General features: G+C 39.0%; 1 protein-coding gene across 12 annotated transcripts in view; it reads right to left on the bottom strand.

Moving 5' to 3' along the window:
• The window catches only part of LRMDA (leucine rich melanocyte differentiation associated), a 1,071,617-nt gene that overhangs the window by 212,093 nt on the left and 839,003 nt on the right, over positions 1 to 20,521 (bottom strand). For 10 of the 12 annotated variants that reach the window (XM_070227814.1, XM_070227811.1, XM_070227789.1 and 7 more), the window contains exon 6: positions 12,696 to 12,780. In XM_070227814.1, the coding sequence (XP_070083915.1) occupies positions 12,696 to 12,780 (85 nt within the window). Of the gene's footprint in view, positions 1 to 8,391; positions 8,554 to 12,695; positions 12,781 to 20,521 lie in introns of all 12 variants that reach the window. The other 2 variants (XR_011423402.1, XR_011423400.1) reach the window with 1 other exon arrangement.

The following is a 20,521-nucleotide window of genomic DNA, read 5'->3' as shown; positions in this document are numbered from 1 at the left end:
GGTTTGGGTTTTTTCCCTCGCTGTAGGGAGTAGGGTAATATGATTTCTATCATTTCTGCTAACACCTTAAAATGGCTTCCTACTCTGGTCACAGTAAATGGCCTACAAGATGCTACAAGTTCTGGCCTCTGATAGTGTTCTGACTTCATCTACACTCGCCTCCCCTGCTAGATTACTTGCTCCAGCCACAATAGCCTCCTAGCTCTACTTCATGTATGCAGGCACGCTCCTATCTCAAGGCCTTGTACTTGCTTTTTCCTCCACCTGGATGACTTTTCTCTCAAATATTCTCAGGTTTCCATCTCTCACCTCCTTCAAGTTATTACCCAGTGCCACCTTCTCAGTGATGCCTTCGCTGGCTGTCAAGTCTCACATTACCAACACACACGTTCCCTCATCTCCTCTGTCTGCCTTCATTTTCATCTTAGTACTTACCTCTAGCATACTCTACGGGGCCTTTATTTCTTATCTTAGTTATCGATCCTTTCTCTCACTAGAATATAAGCTCTCTGAAGGTAGAGATTTTAGTCTGCTTTATTCATCCCTCTATCCCTAATGTTTAAAACAGTGTTTGGTACATAATATGTGTTCAGTAGGTAGCTCTTGAATTAATTTCTAAATTTCAGGGTGTTCAGAAGAAGAAAAGGAGGCTGTGGAACATGTTAATTAAGCTATCTTGATTCTCTTTGTGCTTTACAATCTCCCAGATATGCCAGCACTCAGTGTCTTGCCCAACCTGTTCTCCAGGGGACCATGGCTACTTGATTTGTACACTGTATCAAGTAAGTGCTAGAAAGATTGCAAGGGAGCAGATGAAGAAAGGGAGAAATTAGACATAAGAAGAAAAGCTTTCCCTTCAGAAAAGACTTTGTGGGGGAGGATGGTTATATGGGTTTCTTTAATCAAAAACAAAGAAAAGGACTGCATCTTATCCTCTCTGACTCTCCTTGATTTGGGAGAAACTGATGAGGTATAGCAAGATAAAGGAATAAAGAGCTAATCCACATGAGAGAAGTCTGTTTTATCGCCCTTACACATACGTCTGTCCTTACAACACAGGATATTTTTTTCTTTGAGGGAGGGTGGGAATAGGGGTAAACAGCAATTTAAGTTGGAATCTCTAGGCAGTCTGTGTTCGGGAATTAGCAGTGCATTATTTTCCTGGCTCCCTACCCTGTCTTGTCTTTTAGTTGAGAAACATTTGCCCTAGAACACCACAGTTTTCATTAGCATCCCTGAGGATAGAACTTTGACCCCACAGACTAAGGAAGCTACAAATGGAAAAATCCAAGTTGCTGTACTCTTTTATTTTCATGCTAATACTTCTGCTTCAGCAGAGAGTATTTAAAGAAACAGATGCACAAGAATGATAAAGAGTTGAGGACTAAGAACTCCTCTGACAACAGTACAGTGTTTTTCCAGCATAGTCTTGTATCTATCTGTGATTACAGAAGTCCAGAGGGGTCAAGGTCAAACCCTGGTTTCATTTGGTGAAAAAGCTTTGACGTAGAGAACCCGGGATCTGGGTTTCAAATCCTGATTGGATTTGGAAGTTGTGTAAATTTCATTTCACTTCCTTCAGGCTATAATGTTTGACATACAAAGACAGATGAGCATATCTTTCAGTAAAGGGCCCCAGGGAATAGTGATTCCCAACCTCCCTGGCCAATCCACACATGAGTTCAACAATACGCATCCTCTCCTTAGATTTAACCTAATGGTGCCCACCTAGCTACTTCCCTTGTATTCTGGACAAGAAAAACCTCTCATCTTTTTCTTAGAATAACTTCATCCTGGATATAAACCCTCAAGCGGAAGCCACATCAGAGCACTACACTCTCCAAAGCCAGAAAGTCTCAACATTCTTCTCTCAATGTGCAAACAAAGCTTATTTTTTATGTCGCTATAGGCATGCCTCCCAGAGGAGAAGCCAATCTCAAAATGTAGAATAATCATATCTAACCCTTGCTTTAAGGTTATTTCTCACACACACATGCCTCACCTAGATTATGACCGGAAGTTAAACAAGAATTTCTCTTGATCTCTCCTCCAATTCTCTTTCACACTCAGAAACGACCCAGGGAGAGGTCCTCCAGGTTTGTCACATACACAAATGATTTCATTCCACTGGTGGCTTTAGAAATTTTATAGTCAAAGTGCACAGGAGCAACGATTGGGTGGAAATTGTGAGCAGAGAGAGAGGGACTAGAAGATTTGTTTTGAAACTGCATTTCTGTATCAAGCACACACTTTTCCCTCAGTTTGTAGTTTCTATGAACTGACTACGAAAAAGCTCTAAGACATTTGGAAGTAGTGAGTGAGGGGAGGAAAGCCCTATTGTTACTGAACCTAAAGTGAGTTCACCTCCTGGCGAATTAAATAAGACTCTCCACCAGAAGTAAGTTGTCTCACAAAGTAAAGTATATTTGCAGCAAATAGGAGACCTTGAGGAATCATTTCCAAAGTCATAGCATCCCTGGACAAAGGGAAGCAGAGACCTTTTACTTCAGATGGGAAATGAATATTCAAAAGGCAGAGGTGCGTATTCACTTGCACAGGCTCAGTTGGAAAACATGCTTCCACATACACTGCAGGTTATGGTAATAAGGACTAAATGCCTCCTAGAGAGATCTTAGCAATAGAAATAAGGCAAAGGTCATAGGCAGGCTCCCTGGTGAGGCTTGTTCTGGTTCAGGGTGGTTGGTGATGGCATCTCTTTAACATAACAAAAGGAAGAAAACAATTTGGAAAAACAATTAAATGCTTCCAAACCCACCCTTGAGTTCCTTGGGGCAACTGGTCTGTGACACTTTCTTTATACCTGAGTAAAAAGAGTTTATCAGTGCCTACTCCCAAGTGATATGATAAACCCAGCCTACCTGTCTCACCTATTTCCTTTCAACTCATTTCTCACCTTTATCCAAGGCTACATTCTAATCCTACGATCTTTACTCACCTCTCCCTTCTTTGCACTCTTACAACTAGCTTGACGTCTGCTTTCTATGTGTAGGGACTTATTTCTCCATTTAGACTACATGATTCCTGAAGGCAGAGCCCAGGGCTGCTTCTGCATTTCCCACAACCCCCCAGTGCAGGGTTTCTCTCAAAAAAAACAGTGGTTGGCTGACTGATTGAAGAAACAGAAATAGGCCCCTGCAGTGACCTGAAGCATATGGAATTCTGATTACGGGGACTGAAAACTCAAAAAGCCCAATTCACCCCCTTTACAAAGTACACATATCCCAACAAATCCGAGCTTATTGGAAAAGTAACAGGCCTCTCCTCCAACTAGGCTCAACCAAAAATTTCATTAGAATGGATAAAGAACCAGAGCAGTAAATATTAATGGCTGGAAGGGAGAAGCTGGAAGACAGCAGGCTGAACTGAGCAGGTGTTCACCTCACTCAATTTCAATCCATTTGCAGCCAACAACGTCATCGTTTGGCCTTCTTGAGCTCACCGACAGGCCATTTTTCATGATTTTACCATTTCTGGCCAAATGCAAACTTTTTAATTAAATGTACCACATGATTCCAGATGTTTGTTTATTTGTTCCAAAAAGGTTGTAAAATCTCTACACGAGGAAAAACCTGGGGCAGAGGTGAAGTTTTCTATAAGAGACGGAAACAAATGAGTTGCAAGAACTCGGACTGGGAAATTAATGCTGGGCAGAGCTCTCAGCAGAACAATCTAGACCAAAAGCATTGGCTTCAAATAGCTGTCCTTCCAGAAACCCAAGATTCAGGAATATAACACACTAGGCACTTATTAGTTTTTAAAAGAATGTAGCTCATCTTGAGCCAAAGACCAGAATGAGAACAAATTTTTGTGGCTGCTTTGCCTGCTTATTGTATGTTTGTTCCTTTTGCTGTGAGCTCCACTACATTGATTCCAGCAGCCTTCCATTTAACAGGCCAGATTATAGCTTACGCATGAGTGGTGGTGGAGAATCCTGAAAGGGGGAAGTAAAAGGGGAGTGTAGGCAAAGACCACAGCTTCCCACCACCATGCTGACTTCCTCATGGCCTTCTGTTCTCTGATACTCTCTATCTCTAAATATAATCAGTCACTAAGTCAGTCTGTGGCATTTACTACAGAATGTCTCTCATATTCCTTCTCTTATTCTCTTTTCCCCCAGCCAGCCAGCCACTCAGGACTTCATCATCAAATGCTCGATTATTTCAACATTATTCTAACTGACGCTTGGCTCTACATTTTATTTTCAAGAGCCAACATCAGAAATACTTTGGATAACATGGGGAGGAAAAGCATTGACTGTCCATTTTCTCTGATGCCCAAGCAAGTGATATCCTGCGACCAAACCATCAGCTTCCTCTAACAACAACTCCATACTGACCATAAGGTTCCCTTTACATTGCTCCCACCCCTGCCCCCCTGGCAGTATCCTGGCCCCAGCTGTCTTCCTCATATGTCACCAAGTTGTTTCCTAAATTATGTTTGCTAGAACCTGCTCTTTTGAGGTAGTACAGTCTGCAGTCACACAGCCTGGTGTCAAGAAATCCAAAGCTTCTAAAACTGGAACAAACTCCCTTCAATGCCATCCCACAGTGGCCTCAAGTAGAGGCTCTTTTTTTCCAATTCCCCCTGCAGACTGCATGCGGATTAGTAATCCCATAGCATAGCCTTAAATCAAATTTAGATGCTTCTGTGTGTTTAAGGCCTGCTACAATGTGAACCTACCCTACAGAAGTAACCTCATTTCCAACTTTTTCAAAGCTAAGTCCCTTCCTCGAGTCAGTCCCATTTATTCTTACCCCTGTGCTTCTTCTTTACCATTTCCTTTTCTTGCAATGCCCTTCTTCTGCCCTCCACCCATGCATGCCTTGTTTGTTCTCCAAAGCTCAAGGTCAATATCCTTCAAAGCTCCAGGCCTGACCAATTCCAGCCTTTACTGATTCTATCTTTTCTAAACATTTATAGCCCTTATGGCTTTTACTAAGTAAGGCAACTCTTAATTATATAATATATAATATCTTGTTTGGTTGGCATTGTTTCATTTTTAGTATCTCCTCAATCAAACCACAAATTCTTAGAAGACAGATACCTCTATTTCTGAATTTTCCACAAACCCTAACACATACTCTTTACGCAGTGGATACTAAATAAAGACATACTGGAGGAGTCCTTGAATGGAAGTGCTCAGAGCAATACTTGTCATTTCAGGACTCACATTGACCATGTCCAAGTTTTTCCCTTGCAATGGAAGGGATAAGAAACAGCCCATGACTCTAAAACTTCAGGACATTTAGAATCTCCAACCCTGTCAATCCCAGACTCTCCTAACAGAGGGATATGTTTTTACCACCATTTTTTATTTGGACTTTCGGTTGGGAGAAGGGTCATCCTTTCAACCTCTCATCCTATAGAAGTAAGGTGTTTACTATTGGAGGTTTGGGGTGTGATTCTTTTTTTCCCTTCTTGCTTTGCTTCTGGAATGGAAGAACCAAATTCACAGCCCCTCTGTGTCTATGAATGCACCACAGTTCTGCCCAAAGAGTAGAAATAAAGCAATCACGAAGACTGCAAATGAAAAATCATCCTTGGAGAGAAAGGACAGGAAATGGACCCCTATGGATTTCAAATGCTTAAAGGAGGTTACTTAAAGTTCCTGGCTAAAGTCTATGCCAGTCTTGGTAATACTCTAACAGATTCATCTATCTTCAGATTCCACTTGGCTTGCTCTTCCATCACTGCCATCTTTCCAGACAGCGAGCGCACACATGCACATCTATCTATATATATGCAGAAGTTTTAATCTACACTACCCTCTGTTCCAATCCACCCAGCCCTGCTCAGAACAGAGTGAAGCTTTTGACCCTTCAAAGTAGTAGGGAGATGAATTTGATGACCCAGGCTAGAGTTTTTAAACCATTTCAGCAAGGCCTAGAATCAAAGGAAAGTACAATTTATTCAGCACTTAGCAAAGTCCTTTAACTTTGGAACAGAGCACACACACTGAAAATAGACTCCTACTACAACACATATAAAATAAATCTATCAACCACTACTGTCAAATCACTAGTCACCTCAAAAAATAAAGGAAACTTTAGCATTTCTCTGAATCTGAGAATTCCACCAAGATTATAAGCCCATAAAAGCATTATAAAGGAAAGAAAACTAAAGTAATGGGTTCCATTGAAAACGTCATCAGAGGAAAGCACTTTACATAATTAGAAAATGCTAATAATAGCTCCACACAATGAGTCAACACACTCTTCCTCCCATACACCCACAGCAAAGCCATGGCTTGGAGTTTGAAAGAGGGGAGCTGAGGCCATTAGCTGATTTGGTGAGACCCATGTACGAAACATGTCCCATCATCGAAGAGGTCTTTCTTGCCAAGTGCCGATGTAATTTTCTTTTTTTTTCTCTCTCTCTCTTTCTTGCTTTTTTTTCACAGCTTTCAATACACTTTCCTTGGGGGAAAGTTGGATATGTCATGTTTCTAAGAATCTTCAATTAATCAGTGATGATTTTTGAGAAATCATCTGATAGTTAGCTCCCTTGAAAAAATAATGAAAATTTTCTGCAAGACAGAAGCCTGCAGATAAGCAGGCTGCCTTAGTTACAGGGTCTGATCTCAGATGAGACTTACCTGGCAAAGTCAATATAATCCTCAGATTGCTTACTCCGTCTTTTTAAATGGTCAGTGAGAACCAACAAGCAATAGGCAAAAAGACTCCTTGATGCTGAATTATTAAGATAACCTAAATAAATGAATCTATTTTCCTCGAGCCTTTGTATTATTCTGTGTAGATTTTGTTTATAATGATCAAACCTGCTTAGCTATCACATACCCTGTGTGTTGACTTGGCAAGATTATCCTACCAGAATATAAAAAATAGATTTTTTTTTTTTTTCTTTTAAGGATCAGCACCTGAGCTGACATCTGTTGCCAATCCCTTTTCTTCTTCTTCTTCTTCTTCTTCTTCTTCTTCTCCCCAAAGCTCCTCAGTACATAGTTGTATATTCTAGTTGTAGGTCCTTCTGGTTCTGCTATGTGGGACACTGCCTCAGCACAGCTTCATGAATGGTGCTAGGTCTGCGCCCAGGATCCAAACTGGGAAAGCCCTGGGCTGGTGAAGCAGAGCACGCAAACTTAACCATTAGGCCACAGGGCCAGTCCCCTAAAACAGAAAATTTTAAAAAAATTATCTGAAAGAGACAGATTGCCTCCAAATCCAATAAGCCTAAAACAAATTGTGATGAACAGTTTGGTTATCAAGTAGCCCTGTCTTGAGCCCTCCCAAAAGTATTTTGCTTGTTGGCATACAATTTTTCTGGCAAACATCTCACCATGCCAAACATCTTTGTCTGCATTGCCACATCTTCACACAAATCCATTTAATATTCCTCTTATTCATTTCACTGTGGTTTATTTAAATAGTTGAAGCAAAACACTCTGTATTTATGGCTTCTGTGAAAATATATTTTATGATATCTCAGGCTAAAATTGTTTAAAAATTAAAAATAAAAAACATCCGCAGTTTTTCTTTCCGTCTTTTTCCTCTTTTTTGGACAGTGTACATTGAGCTGCTTCATGGGGAAATACAGAAAACTCAATTGCTAAGCACAAAATGCATCTCACATTAAGGAAACTGCACATGATAACTAATTATGATAAGTTGCTATGTAAATCACTCTGTGACAGTCCCAGCAATCAATTTCAAACACAAATAGACCAAGCCCCTAGTTGGAGAAAAGGATGCGCACCTAACAAATGTCAACAAAAATAATGGCAAGATTGCCAATGATGAGTACAAGTAGGATGGTTATCATCTCCAGGCAAGTTTCCATAGCAGATTTCTTCCTGGTTTCTTGCTTGCTTGCTTTCATACATTTAATGTCCAATGCTTAACATGACAAGCTAACTATGGCACATCTTCAAGATTGTATAAGCATCAGGAAAAAAAAATAGTAATTCAGGGATGTTCACTGGACTTGCAATTACTTTGCAAAATGTGTATGCAAACAAACTGGAATGAGACCCTCAGCACGAAAGCTGTTGGCAGGGCAGGATTATAGTAGATGTGCCCAATTGTCTGTTCTAACTGGGCGTCACTAACATCACCCTCTTCTAAGGTCTTCTCCACAGCTCAGAGAAGGAACTGGAAGCTACATTTCCCAAAATCCTCTTGGTACATGATTCTAGGTTAGATTGGCCAAAGAGAGACACTGGAGTAGGATTCGGAAATCTGAGAGAAGAAGGGGTAGGGCAATGGGTAGAGAGTCATAATGTTTGAAGCAGTTACCAAGTGAACTTGAGAATCACCCCCCATCAGTGCTGCAGACTGAGAAAGTCAGTAAGAGATTCCCAGGTGTTCCTGAGACACACAGAAACTTTTCATCAAGCTCCTAAGAACCACCTACCTTGGGGCTGAGGCTGAGACTTGGGAGGCAGCTTCACTGATTGTGTAAGCCTTCTATTTAGTGTGTCTTCTATTTTCACTGTCTGAATTTAGACTGATATCATAACATTTTCCCCTTTGGTTTTTCAAACTTTCTCTGCTCCAGGATTTGTAGATCTGTAATCTAAAATAAATGTGGGGGGAGGGGAGTAACACAGACAACTCTTTTGACAGAAATAAGCAAGGACTCTGTACTTCACCACAGCCTTTTCACAGGCTCTGGAAATTCGCCCTAGGTAGTGGGCATTTCCAGACCATGCCCCTTGCTGCACTTTCTCTCCTCTTTCCTCCAGCACAAGGCCACAGTTAGTCCTACCTGAACTTGCTTCATAGGTCCTGTATGAAGGACAAAGGTCAGTGGTGGCCTGGGAATCAAGGACAAAGAGCTTTGACTATTTTTTCCTTGCCTCTGTTGCTGAGTGACTCAGTCTCCCCAGTAATCCTTGGTGCCTTTCTCTGTTAAATGAGAATAATAATATCTACCCTCCCCACTTTATAGGGTTGTCTTGAGAATAATTTGGTCTATATTCTAAATACAAATGTTTCCCCCAAAAGACACAATGGTCAATATAAATGCAAATTATACTTCTAACAGCTACCAGATAAAGAATTGCAATAGATGGCATGCAGGAGTATGTCCTGTGCATAGAGCATATTTAAGGACATTTCGCCAGCAAATATTTCAACGTTCCTCATAACATGGATATCCACTGAGAATACAGTATGTAGATTGCTACTAGGTAGAAACTGAGATCACTGACACAGCCCCATGTCCCCCGTACTCAGAAGACATGCTCAGACCTAGGGCAGAACTCTCAGAGAGATTTCAAGTGGATCATTGTAAAACCATGTGTATACCACAACCTACATCTTACTGAGAGTCTTGTCCCTTCTTTGAGAACCTCTGTTCTAATAAAATAATTCCATTAGTTGCTTCAATTCACCCTATTCCCTTCCTACCATCAAACCTCAAAGTTTGAAAACTATGACACTATAAAGTAATTATCTACTTAAAAGTTATGCAATGTGGCTAAATGCCGTTCAGCCATGAATCAAGAGACTCAACTCCCACCCAGATGATTTGTGTTTCTGAAAGCAAGAGTGGAGTTATGAGGTCCACAAGGCTGGCCTTTCCCTTCAGTGTGTGCTTACCCCCAAAGGAAGATGGGTATCCTTTCTTAGATGCAATCAAGTTACCTCGCAGAGGTATCTAAGTTACTGGCTTTCCCCTGGGTTTCTATCAGTCATCATTTACTGAATAAATACTTATTGAGCTCTGATTAAATAGGAGGCCCTGTGCCAGGCACTGCAGATTCAGTGGTGAGCAAACACACACAATCTCCTCCAGTCCCCCAAAGAGCTTAGCCTATCTAGAAGATAGTATCTGAATAGGGAAAATGACCTAATATGAATGTGTAGGGTGGGATCAGAGGAGTCCTCCTTGGAGCTGTGATATTTAAGCTGATATCTGAAGAATGAGTAGGAGTCAGTGATATGAAAGAAAAGAGGATTACACTCTTTACTGCTCCTTAGGGAACTTTCATTTATGAGGAATTTAAAACGTACCTACCTGACCTCTATCAAACAAAGCAGAATATGAACACTTGCACTAAGGAGATAGAAACAAATATTATAAGTACCTCAAGAAAGGGAAAAATCAATACACATAAGATCAGAAAAAATTTCTTGCCAGAAGCAAAAGTACTGTGCATTACTATCCTTAAAATTTATGGATTATCTGTAAGTTACAGATGGAAAAATAGAGTCCCCGTCTCCTGATCATTATTCTGGGTCAGACTTCCTTTGCATTTGAATCTACAGTCCTTAGGACATGAATCTTGGGCCTATTGTACTCAATATTGGAACTTACATAAAAGGACAAGTAAAGGGAAAATGGCATGTATAGAAAAATAGCAATTTGCACATGAACTACTATCTGCCAGTTTGTGTAGTTGTTGGTGTGGAATGAAAAGAGATTGGGAACTTGATGAATCAAGAATTATTTGCAAATAGAACTTCCACTTAGGATTTCATAGACCAAATTTCAGCCATCATGTAGGATTTCACTTGGGAAAGAACTGATGTAATTTGCCTTCACAGTGTGACAGTACCTCTCTGGACAAATGCTCATAAGCTGTTCCCGTGAAGGTATTAACAAATGACACTCAAATACTTTGGTGATTTATATGATCAGAAATTTAGAATAATTTCTTTAACTTAAATATAAAAAAACAAGATGGTATTAAGTGGTTACATTCTGGGTGCCGAAAAATATGGCTTTCCCCGTTTGTCCTCGTGTGACTGATGCCAAGCTGAACTATATCAGTCTCCTCTTTTTCCTACATAGATTAGTCCAATAATAGTTTGGCCTTAATGAGCCTCCTTGGCTCTCTCTTTACTGGTCTTCTCATGACCATAGGCCGAAAGACCTGGCCATCATTACATGATGCTGACTTGCTTTTTTGACATCCAAGTCCATAGCACTGATCAGGTAACCAGTGCATTAAATGTGTAGGGATATTCGTAAGTAACATTGAGACATCTGTTGTCGGCTCCCTTTAAATAACATTTTTCCCATTGATGTTGGGCTCTGATGTCATCCAAAGGGGTCTGTTTTCACTATAACCACCTTAGGCATTTTTCCATCTTCCAAATATTACTTAAAATGCCTTCAAAACTTATTGTCTTATATTTAATTTCTTCAAGGTTCAGATTTCTTATTTTACTGTTATAATGACAGATGATCTTTGTCCTATTATTGATGAGTATCATTTATCTGATCATGTCCTTCTGTTGCGAAATATCAATTGCAAGGCCAGATCAACTTTTACAAGTGGGCTTGAGGGCTCTGAGACTTCAGTTCCTATGCAGTGTAATCAATAGGCTGTAGAGTAAAATTATCCTCATTAAAATACAAGAAAGCAATAAATGAATCCATGATGATAGTATGCTAAGGTTAATTTATTATTCCTTCTAGATATAGTATTATTATTTGCCTAGAGGAATTTAAAAAAACAGTCCCTAAAAGGATATGCTCAAAACCTCCATGAGGACATTCAGTGAAGGAGACTTGTTCATGCCCCTCAAAATATAACAAATTGGCAGCTATTTATTCTACCTCCCTTTGAGCAAAATTGATTTTCACAAAATTGACACTTATTGAACAGAATCACAATTGAACTATAATTGAACCAACATATATTTACATGTAGAAAAGTTCTACTGTGCCCAGACATCAAACAGGCAACACAGGTCCAAGTCACAGACACCTGCAATCTTGCATTAGTCTCTTGATCATTTCCTGCAGAATTTAAGTGTGCCATTTGCCCAGAACCCACGTCTCCTTAGAGGTCCAGCTTTACTACCTTCTGGGCATCTCTACAGCCTTTCCTCCAACCTAACCAACCTGCAATGTAGCTGGGATGACAAAGCTGGAACAGTCCTTATTCAGTGTCCCCTGCATCAACAAGGGAAGTTTTCTGCGTGGGGAAAAGATGTTTAAAGTAATACCCTCAATCTAAACCTGTTCTTACTTACCCTCGGAAGGCAGATTCACCATTAGAAAATGTGGCTGAAGTCATAACCAAGATAAAATGGGGTAAACCACAACACCACATGGGCTCTTCCTGTCCTGACCAATTTCAACAAAGGTGATCACATAGTCCTTGGCCTAAGCAACCAGCTTAGGGATAAGGCCTTTTTACATTATATTCCATGCAGACTCTAGAGATGGTAAAAGGAATTTAAGGCTTTGGAAGAACTGGGTGAGCCAAATTAATGTTTTGAGGATCAGAGAATTCAGGGAAATCTATGCATTGACTCTCTCCCATGTTGCCAGGCAAACTGGAATTCCTTTTAGCTATAACGTAGGGCTCATTCATTTTGAAATTACAGATTTCAACTAGTATACTCCCAATCAATGATACTTTTACAAATATTAATTAGTTTCCCAATTTCTCTCCATTCCTTTTGCTGGAGGTAATGATCTACTTAGTGGTTTTTAAGTACTATAATCTCTTTATTTAAAGAAAAAAATCACAAAATTATATTATAACCTGGATTTATTTGCCTTCCCAGCCTACTGCCACTAAATTCTGTTTAATATGAGTTGAAATCGCTAGGTTTGACAGGTATGGTTTTCTCATCAAGGACTTGAAAAGCACTGTATCCCTTCTAAAGTGCCGAGGCAGCAGTAATGAGCCCAGAGCTCTGCACAACCAACTGTGACCTGCAACCACTGAGAGCAATAAAAAGCTGAGTTCCTACCTCGGTGACTGGTGAGTTCCCTGGAAGCAGAAGGCAGGGGTGTGTACTGGCACTCTGGAGAGGTAGCAATGCTGTCACTTGAAGCCTGTGTGATAAAAGCAAATGCCAACATGAAGCAACAACAAACACTAAATACCTTCATTTACCAAACCCGTCTCCTTGGGATCTGGGTTAGGAGAAAATATTATTGACCGAGAATCTTCTCAGAAAACAAGAGTTGTCTGTGTTGAGATAATATTCTGGTAAAAGTAGAGTAGAATACAAAGCTTTGAGGGGTCTTGGTACAGGTGGAAGGGCTCTGAGACAAGGAGACGGTTTGTTTATTGCGCAAAACTGAGAGAAGAAGGAGGAGGAAAAGAGAGAGGTTGAAGGCAGGAAACGGTGCAGAGTTTGATTTCTGTCACAGGCCTTCTTCCAGTAATTCCCACAGATTAAATGCTCACTGTGATTACACTTCTACAGAAACCAGTGAAAAGGCTGAGGTTCCCCCCAGGGTAGATGGGGAAAACAGGGCTGGTTCATGTGGGCCCAGTGGCACAGACACAGAAAGAACTTGAAGACCGAGGCTCAGCAGCATGAAGCAACAGAATGATATAAACTATTGCAGACCGTGCAATTGGGTTCTAAGTTTAACGATAGCACTGAGAAACCCATCTGAAATTTGAAATATATGTAATGGTTACCAAGAAAACTTTACCATTCCAAGACCGAAAAGAAAATGATATGAAATATATCTATGGAGATGCTTTTTTATGGTATATAAACAGCTCTTTAACCATCAAACTGTATATGGTATGACCCAGGCTGCTAACCCTCCCTTTTCCTAACTCTACCTCCATGGGGGCTAAGGCAGGAACAAAGGAGTACGGCTGTGGAGTCAGTTGGTCAGTTATCACTCAGAACCGATGACTGGTATGTCACATTCAGAGTGTGGCTCCTCACAGCAAGAAGTAGCACCACTGCAATTCTTACTGAGACTTCTAAATCAAATGCTACTTTTTTTTTTTTTTAATATCCAAAAAAGAACATCTGCTAGGATCAAAATCCTAAGCTTACAACATTTCCAAGCTTCATGAAAAAGTAAATTTCATTAATGCTACATTTTTCTTTCTGGAATAGGAAATACATTCTATGGGATATATTTGCCCTGCTAGGAGCAGGCCTTTTCTCCAAAGAGATTATCTACATTATAGGAATCAAAACTAAGAAGGAGATTAGACCTACTTGCTGGAAAAACCCTTTAAACTCTGTTTCTGACATTTGAGATGTTTGATTAAGCAGCTTTCAGGGATGATTTATAGAAAGAGTTCTGAATGGTGCAAAATCAGAAGCTCTGTCCCTAAGGTAGAGACAGATTTCAGGTAGTATTACTTCACTCCAGCTCCAGGGGAAATATATGGTGTTTAAAGCTTGATCCAAGGGTATTGGGTCCACAAAGATAAAAAGTTCAATCACCAAGAAAAATGCTTAAAAAGTAGATAAAACTTGCTAGATACTACATCATTAGACATTTAGGATGCCGCAACAGAAATTAGATTAAAATTTAAATACTAGAGTCACCACCTGTTTCTCCATTTGGCATTCAAGGTCTCCTGTAATCCCTACATGACAAATGAGACACAATGACAGTGTTCTAAATATGGCATCTATCCAATGCTCGAGGCACGATATATGGGGTGAGGGCATGGGGGTCATCCTTCCATAGATCTACTGTATTTCCTCCATAAGAGGCCTTAGCTTCTCTCTCTGCCAATGTTTCTGCTCCAGCTCATTGCTAAAAAAGCCTAAAATTCCAACATGAGTTTTAGGTTGCTATATTGTGATATTTCTTAGTACATTCAATCTCAATTTAGGCTGTTGACAATTTGATGACAGCTTTTCCTAAAATTAGTGGAAGAAACTACCTTTCAGCAAATACCTCTGACTGGGCAAAATATTAGAGTTTTGTAACCAAGGATAAAATAGCTATTTAGTTTTATTTCCAATTGTAGCCAAAGCAGAAATTGTGCGGTTTGAGTTCTGTTTTGCAGTCATCATTCGACGCCTTAGCATTTAATTGGTTTTATGCTCAGTGTCCATTTACAGATACAAATCATGGAAAAGAACCATTTTGCAAACTATGCCTTTTGGTGAGACTTCCATGGCTAGACGTTTAGGAAAACTACTATAAATCAAGATTCTCACTACCAGTTCTTTGACTTGGCTTTTCTCAAAATGAAGCCCATGTGATCTTTTCAATAGTGATTACACACTTGCTCTCTGAATATTATGCTGAGAAGCATGATTCAGAAAAGTGCAGTTATCATATGGAAAAAGCGGACAAGACAATGTCTTAAATTTGCATTCTACCTGCCCAGGAATGAAGAATTCCCCCTTGAAACTGAAACAGTAACCCATGGTATATCAAGTATGAGATAACAGAAACATAAGTAGAAAAATTTAATATTTAAATAAAAATTTAAACAATGTTTTCTTTTACCTGGACTAAGAAGATATGCCTAAAATGAGAATAGGGAAATCTGTGTAAATCTGAATCATCAGAACTACAAATTTGGGTAAGTCTGGATCATCAGAACTATAAGTATTCTCAACTCTTTGAGTCCTGTCAAATTTCCTAGCTACCTATGGCAAAGAATTATACTGTTACATTTTACTTTTTAAATCACTTCTGTTAGAAGATATGTGTACCATCTACAATAAAATATTACTAACCAGAATATATATGTCCATAAATAATAGAAAAATAGACAAAGGAAATATCAGGCAATTTTAATAAATATTTGGTCAATAAGTAAAAGAGAAGATGATGAAATTTACTAGTCCTCAGGGCAATGCAAATTAAAACAACAAGGTACAATTTTTCTATCCATCACATTTGCTAACTTTTTTAAGTCTCACAATAACAAGCACTATAGAGAATGAAAGGAAACAAAACTCTTATTCTCTCATCTCTTGCCAGTGGGAACATACATTGGTTCAACTACTTGGGAGACCAATTTAGCAATAGCCAATAAAATTAAAAATTGGTATAGCAATTCCACTTAAAACATATACACTATGGAAAATTTCACTCAGATCTCTAAGGTGGAACATAAAACAATGATTATCGCAGCATTATTTGTAATAGAACAAGTTAGAAATAATTCAAATGTCTGTCTATGAAGAAAATGGATAAATAAAATGTTATACATTCATACGATGCAATAATATTTAGCAATGAACCTGATTTATATATCTCAATTTGAATAGATCTAAAACTTTAATACAGAGTGAAAATGCAAGTTGCAAAATAATAAATGTAGTATATTATTTACGTAAATGTATAGTACTTTGATCATGTGTGTATGATACCATGTAAAAGTTATATAAGTTGTACACTAAATTCACAAAAAAGGTTGCCTCTTCCAAAGGACAGAGTAATAGGACTGGGGCTAATGGAATGGGGGGAGCTCCAATTTATGTATAAGGTTTATGTCTTTTATTTAAAGAGAAGACTTAAAGTCAAAATATTAGAACATACAAATCCTGTATGGTAATTATAAGTGCTCACTATTTTTTAATTTTTCTACATTTTTGAAATTTCTCCAAATTAACCCTGAAAACTGAAAAAAACAAAGACTCTTCTTTCCTCTCTGATCCATGTAGTCCTATATTGATACAAACTCATAATTAGAGGAAATTTTCTATAACAATTTTCTAGTTCTTGCATGACATGGATTAAGGCCATTTCTGGTTGGCTTTTTGTGATGAAATACCCCATTTCTGTTTCTTCTAAAGCTACTGAGTATGACAATAGAGTGGAAAAAGTTGATAAAAAATAGTAAATATGTATCTCCTTCACATCAAGACTTGAACTGCTCATTCGAGCCTGGTAAGTTTTCCTATTTAAGATCTGTCAAAGCATACTGAAGGTTTCTGCACTCCTCTACAGCTCACAATTGGAGAGCTGCTAATAATTTTTTAAACTCACAACAATAAAGATAATAGTCACTAATATACTGCACTCTGCAATTTCCATAGTCCATGAAGGAAGGCAGAACTTTGGCAACTTCATTGGAAAGGAGTCAATGAAAGTACAATCCACTCTACAAGAGACTTGCAAACTGAGGATTTTACTCGTGGTTACAGAAAACAAATGTCTTCAGATGAATGTATAAAATTCAAGCCCCTTCCCATTGGATGCATTCAATGGAAACGTGCATTCCAGTGGATATTTCTGCACATCATGAATGCCCTGAAGGAACATGAAAAAGACCACAGGAGGAGAGATTTGGCAGGCTTCAAAACAAGAAGGGGGTTGCTACAAAGTTGTTTAATAGCCATAAATCTCCCACTATTTTTCACAAAATACCATCTAAGACCACAGCTCCACAACTCTTTCCCCATTGCTCAGCTCAAGTGGAGCGCTCTGGCATGCTCACTCACCCCTAAATCATACACCACATAAAGTGATCCCAGGTCTGGGAAATTTGTCAGCCTCTTTCAAGTAAAAGCAACCTTCACCTTTCATCACAATTCATTCCCTGAAACTGCAGTATAAAGCTGACTCTTCTAAAAACATTTATTTTCTCTCATAAGAAAAAGCATCACTCATTTAGTTATCCAATGTTTAATAATCATCTATTATATGCCAGGCCCTGTGCTGAGAATACCAAGAAAAATAAAATGAGGACCTTGGTTGCATTCCCAACTCATCACGAAAAAATTATAACCATGACTAATACTGGTTATTAAGAGTCACTAAGTCATAGCATGACCTCTATACTCTGCATTATCACAGAACTTTGTCCCTGACCTCTATTATGACACTTGAACACATGGAACAGTAATTATACCCTTGCTTGTTTCTTATTCATAGTAACAGAGAACTTTCAAGATGAACTTTCCAAGATTAACTATAGTATTAAGCCTTGTATCCAACACACTGTCAGAAGTCAAAGAGGAAGAAAGGAAGGCAGAAGTCAACGCATGATGCCTGAATGAATAAAACATTTTAATGTCAAAGATAAAACTATGTACTACAATTGTAATTGAACACAAAAGTCTGAGCCAAATTGCCAGAGTCAGAAGTAAAGGCTTGCTAGCATCTAAAGGATTAAGTTAGAAGCCAAGGGATCAGCCTGAAGGCGGAATCTTCTGACCTGCTCAGAGGCAGGTGAAGGTACCATGCCTTTCAGTGTGAAGCAAGACAGAAAGCCACCAGGATGGATGCACTGTGTTTGGAAAGACAGACAGGTGTGGGAGCAGGAACAGAATATGGCATATCTTGCCCAGAACCAGAAGGCAAGAAATTGGGAGAAAAAAAAAGGTCCAGGTAGGGATGAAGCTGATTAAGTAACCAAGGGACCAAGAAAGATCCCAAAGGCAAGTCTGGGCAAGAGCTGAGCATTCAGCTGAGGGAGGGAGCTGAAGGGTAGTTCAGACCAGAAGTCAGCAAAGGGTTAGGGTAAAGGAGAGGGTTGTGCCAAAGGCTTCTTGGGAACAAGGAAGACCCGTGAAGGCAAAAACCTAGAGCTTCCCATTGTTTTTATCTGATCTAAAGGGGGTCCAGTTCTGCCAGTGTTTAAAATGGCATCAGGACATTTTCAGAAATATTTATGGGAGGAAGGGAAGAAGGCAGGCAGGAAGGAAAAGAACCAGGAATGGAAAAAAGGAAGGAATCGGGGCCGGCCTGGTGGCACAGCGGTTAAGTCTGCACATTCCACTTCGGTGGTCTGGGGTTCACTGGTTCGGCTCCTGGATGCGGACATAGCACCACTTGGCAAGCCGTGCTGTGGTAGGCATCCTGCATATAAAGTAGAGGAAGATGGGCATGGATGTTAGCTCAGGGCCAGTCTTCCTTAGCAAAAAGAGGAGGATTGACAGCAGATGTTAGCTCAGGGCTAATTTTCCTCAAAAAAAAAAAAAAAAAAAAACAGAAAAGAAAAGGAAGGAAGGAAGAGCTACAGCTTGGGCATTAGGTAGGCCTTTACATAAACAATTGAATCACAGAAGGTAAGAATTGTAAAAGACCTTACAAATCGTCCAGAGCAGCAGCTTCCAAAATATTTTTAGCAGACATTTATATAACAGAAGAAAAAAATGAAAACAATCTAAATATTGTGCATTATGGAAATAATCCCATAATATTTGGTTTTTATGGTAACCAAATAAAATTATAAAATAGAGAAGTATCAAAGATTTTGTTACATAATATTAAATGAACATAGTAAATATTAAAATAGCATACATGTTGTGATTTTTAACAATACTCAATTTGCAATAGGTAAAAGCTAATAAGAAAAGATTAAAAGATTTTTGTTGATATGATTTGGTTTGATTTGATTTTTTAAATTTATTTAATCATGTCAGTACTTCTTGCCATTTAAAATACTTAGAAATTAAAATCCTACCCAAATACAAGGGCTGACATGAATCAACCCATTTTCTATCAAGTATCATTCCAGTCTCTCCAATCAGAGGGTAAGGTGAGGTAGAAGAAGAGGAGGGAGAGACAGTTGGAGGTAAGGAGGAACAAGACTGGGACAGGAAAGAAAGGAGGCAACATGTGAGATAGGAGCCAATATTATTTCTTGAATGCATTCTAAGTGCTAATGGTTTTCCAATGTATGAGGTATGTCCTATTATTCCTCTCATTTGAGAAATGAGAAAACTGTGACATAGAAAGGATAAGTAATTTGTCCAAGGCTATATAGTTCTAAAGTCTAGAGTGTGATAGAAACCAAATCAACCTGACACCCAAATCCAAAGTTGTTTTCCCAGCACCACCCTCTCTCTGCGTCAGAGGCCCCAGGTTTTTACAATACTCCTCTCCTAACCACCATTCCACTTTGCCTCACACCACTGTCAGCTGGACACTTGTCTGGTCCCTTCTGGTAGGAGTGTAGACATCAAGAGCACAGGGGATGAGACCTACACTGACAATGAATGCCTCACAACTCCTAACAAAGCAACTTCTTGAAGCATTGAGAAAGGATTATCAAATGGGAGGGAATTTACTAAATAGCATGGGTACTTTTAAAGGCAGAACATCCTATCTATAAACAAACAAATCACCATCTTTGTCCAAAAAATTATATTGTGTTCATAGCCATTACATTATGAATAGCACAAAAAATTGAGGAAATATTCATCCAATACTCAAAAACCATTATCTGATTCAGTAGAGAAGTTGCTCATGTCATTGACAAGAGTGAAGTTCTGACATACTCAGTAAGAAAGGAAAATAGTGGATATTCATGTCAGAACTACATTTGTTCATCAATTGCAAACTCAGGTTGGCTATGGATAGGAGAGTTTGGCCAAAATAATCAAAAGTATTCTGTGAGAATCATCCTTACATACATAAAATTACAATAAGCTTATGTACACATATATATGCATAGTTTTTTTCTGAGAGAGCTGGATGTTAAACATTTACCAGCACACCACTACGTATAACCCTTATTAAGTAACATCTAAAGTACGTTTGTGGCTATGGAGAAAGGGCTATTTTATGGTCTATGAATGGAAAGGATAGTAAGAAAAAAGCTAATTAAGCTTCAAGGATTCTGTCCTTGACTTATTTATAGCTTGAATATCCTCTGCTTCTCTCTTTCCTATGCTCTGATGCCTTACTGACCAAGATTTAGAGCCAGTCTCCAACTGACTGTATGACCTTGGGCAACTTACTTAAACTCTTTAAGCCATACTTTCTTCCACTGTAAAATGGGAATGATAATAATAGTCATGATGATGATAACGCTAATAGCTGAAAACAGCTCACACTTATTTGTGCTTACTTTGTATCTGGGACCACACCAAATACTTTCCATGTATTAATGTAT

The sequence above is a fragment of the Equus caballus genome, chromosome 1 (assembly GCF_041296265.1).
Source record: "Equus caballus isolate H_3958 breed thoroughbred chromosome 1, TB-T2T, whole genome shotgun sequence".
NCBI classification, from domain to species: Eukaryota; Metazoa; Chordata; class Mammalia; order Perissodactyla; family Equidae; genus Equus; species Equus caballus.
This window is presented reverse-complemented; position numbering and strand designations above follow the sequence as displayed.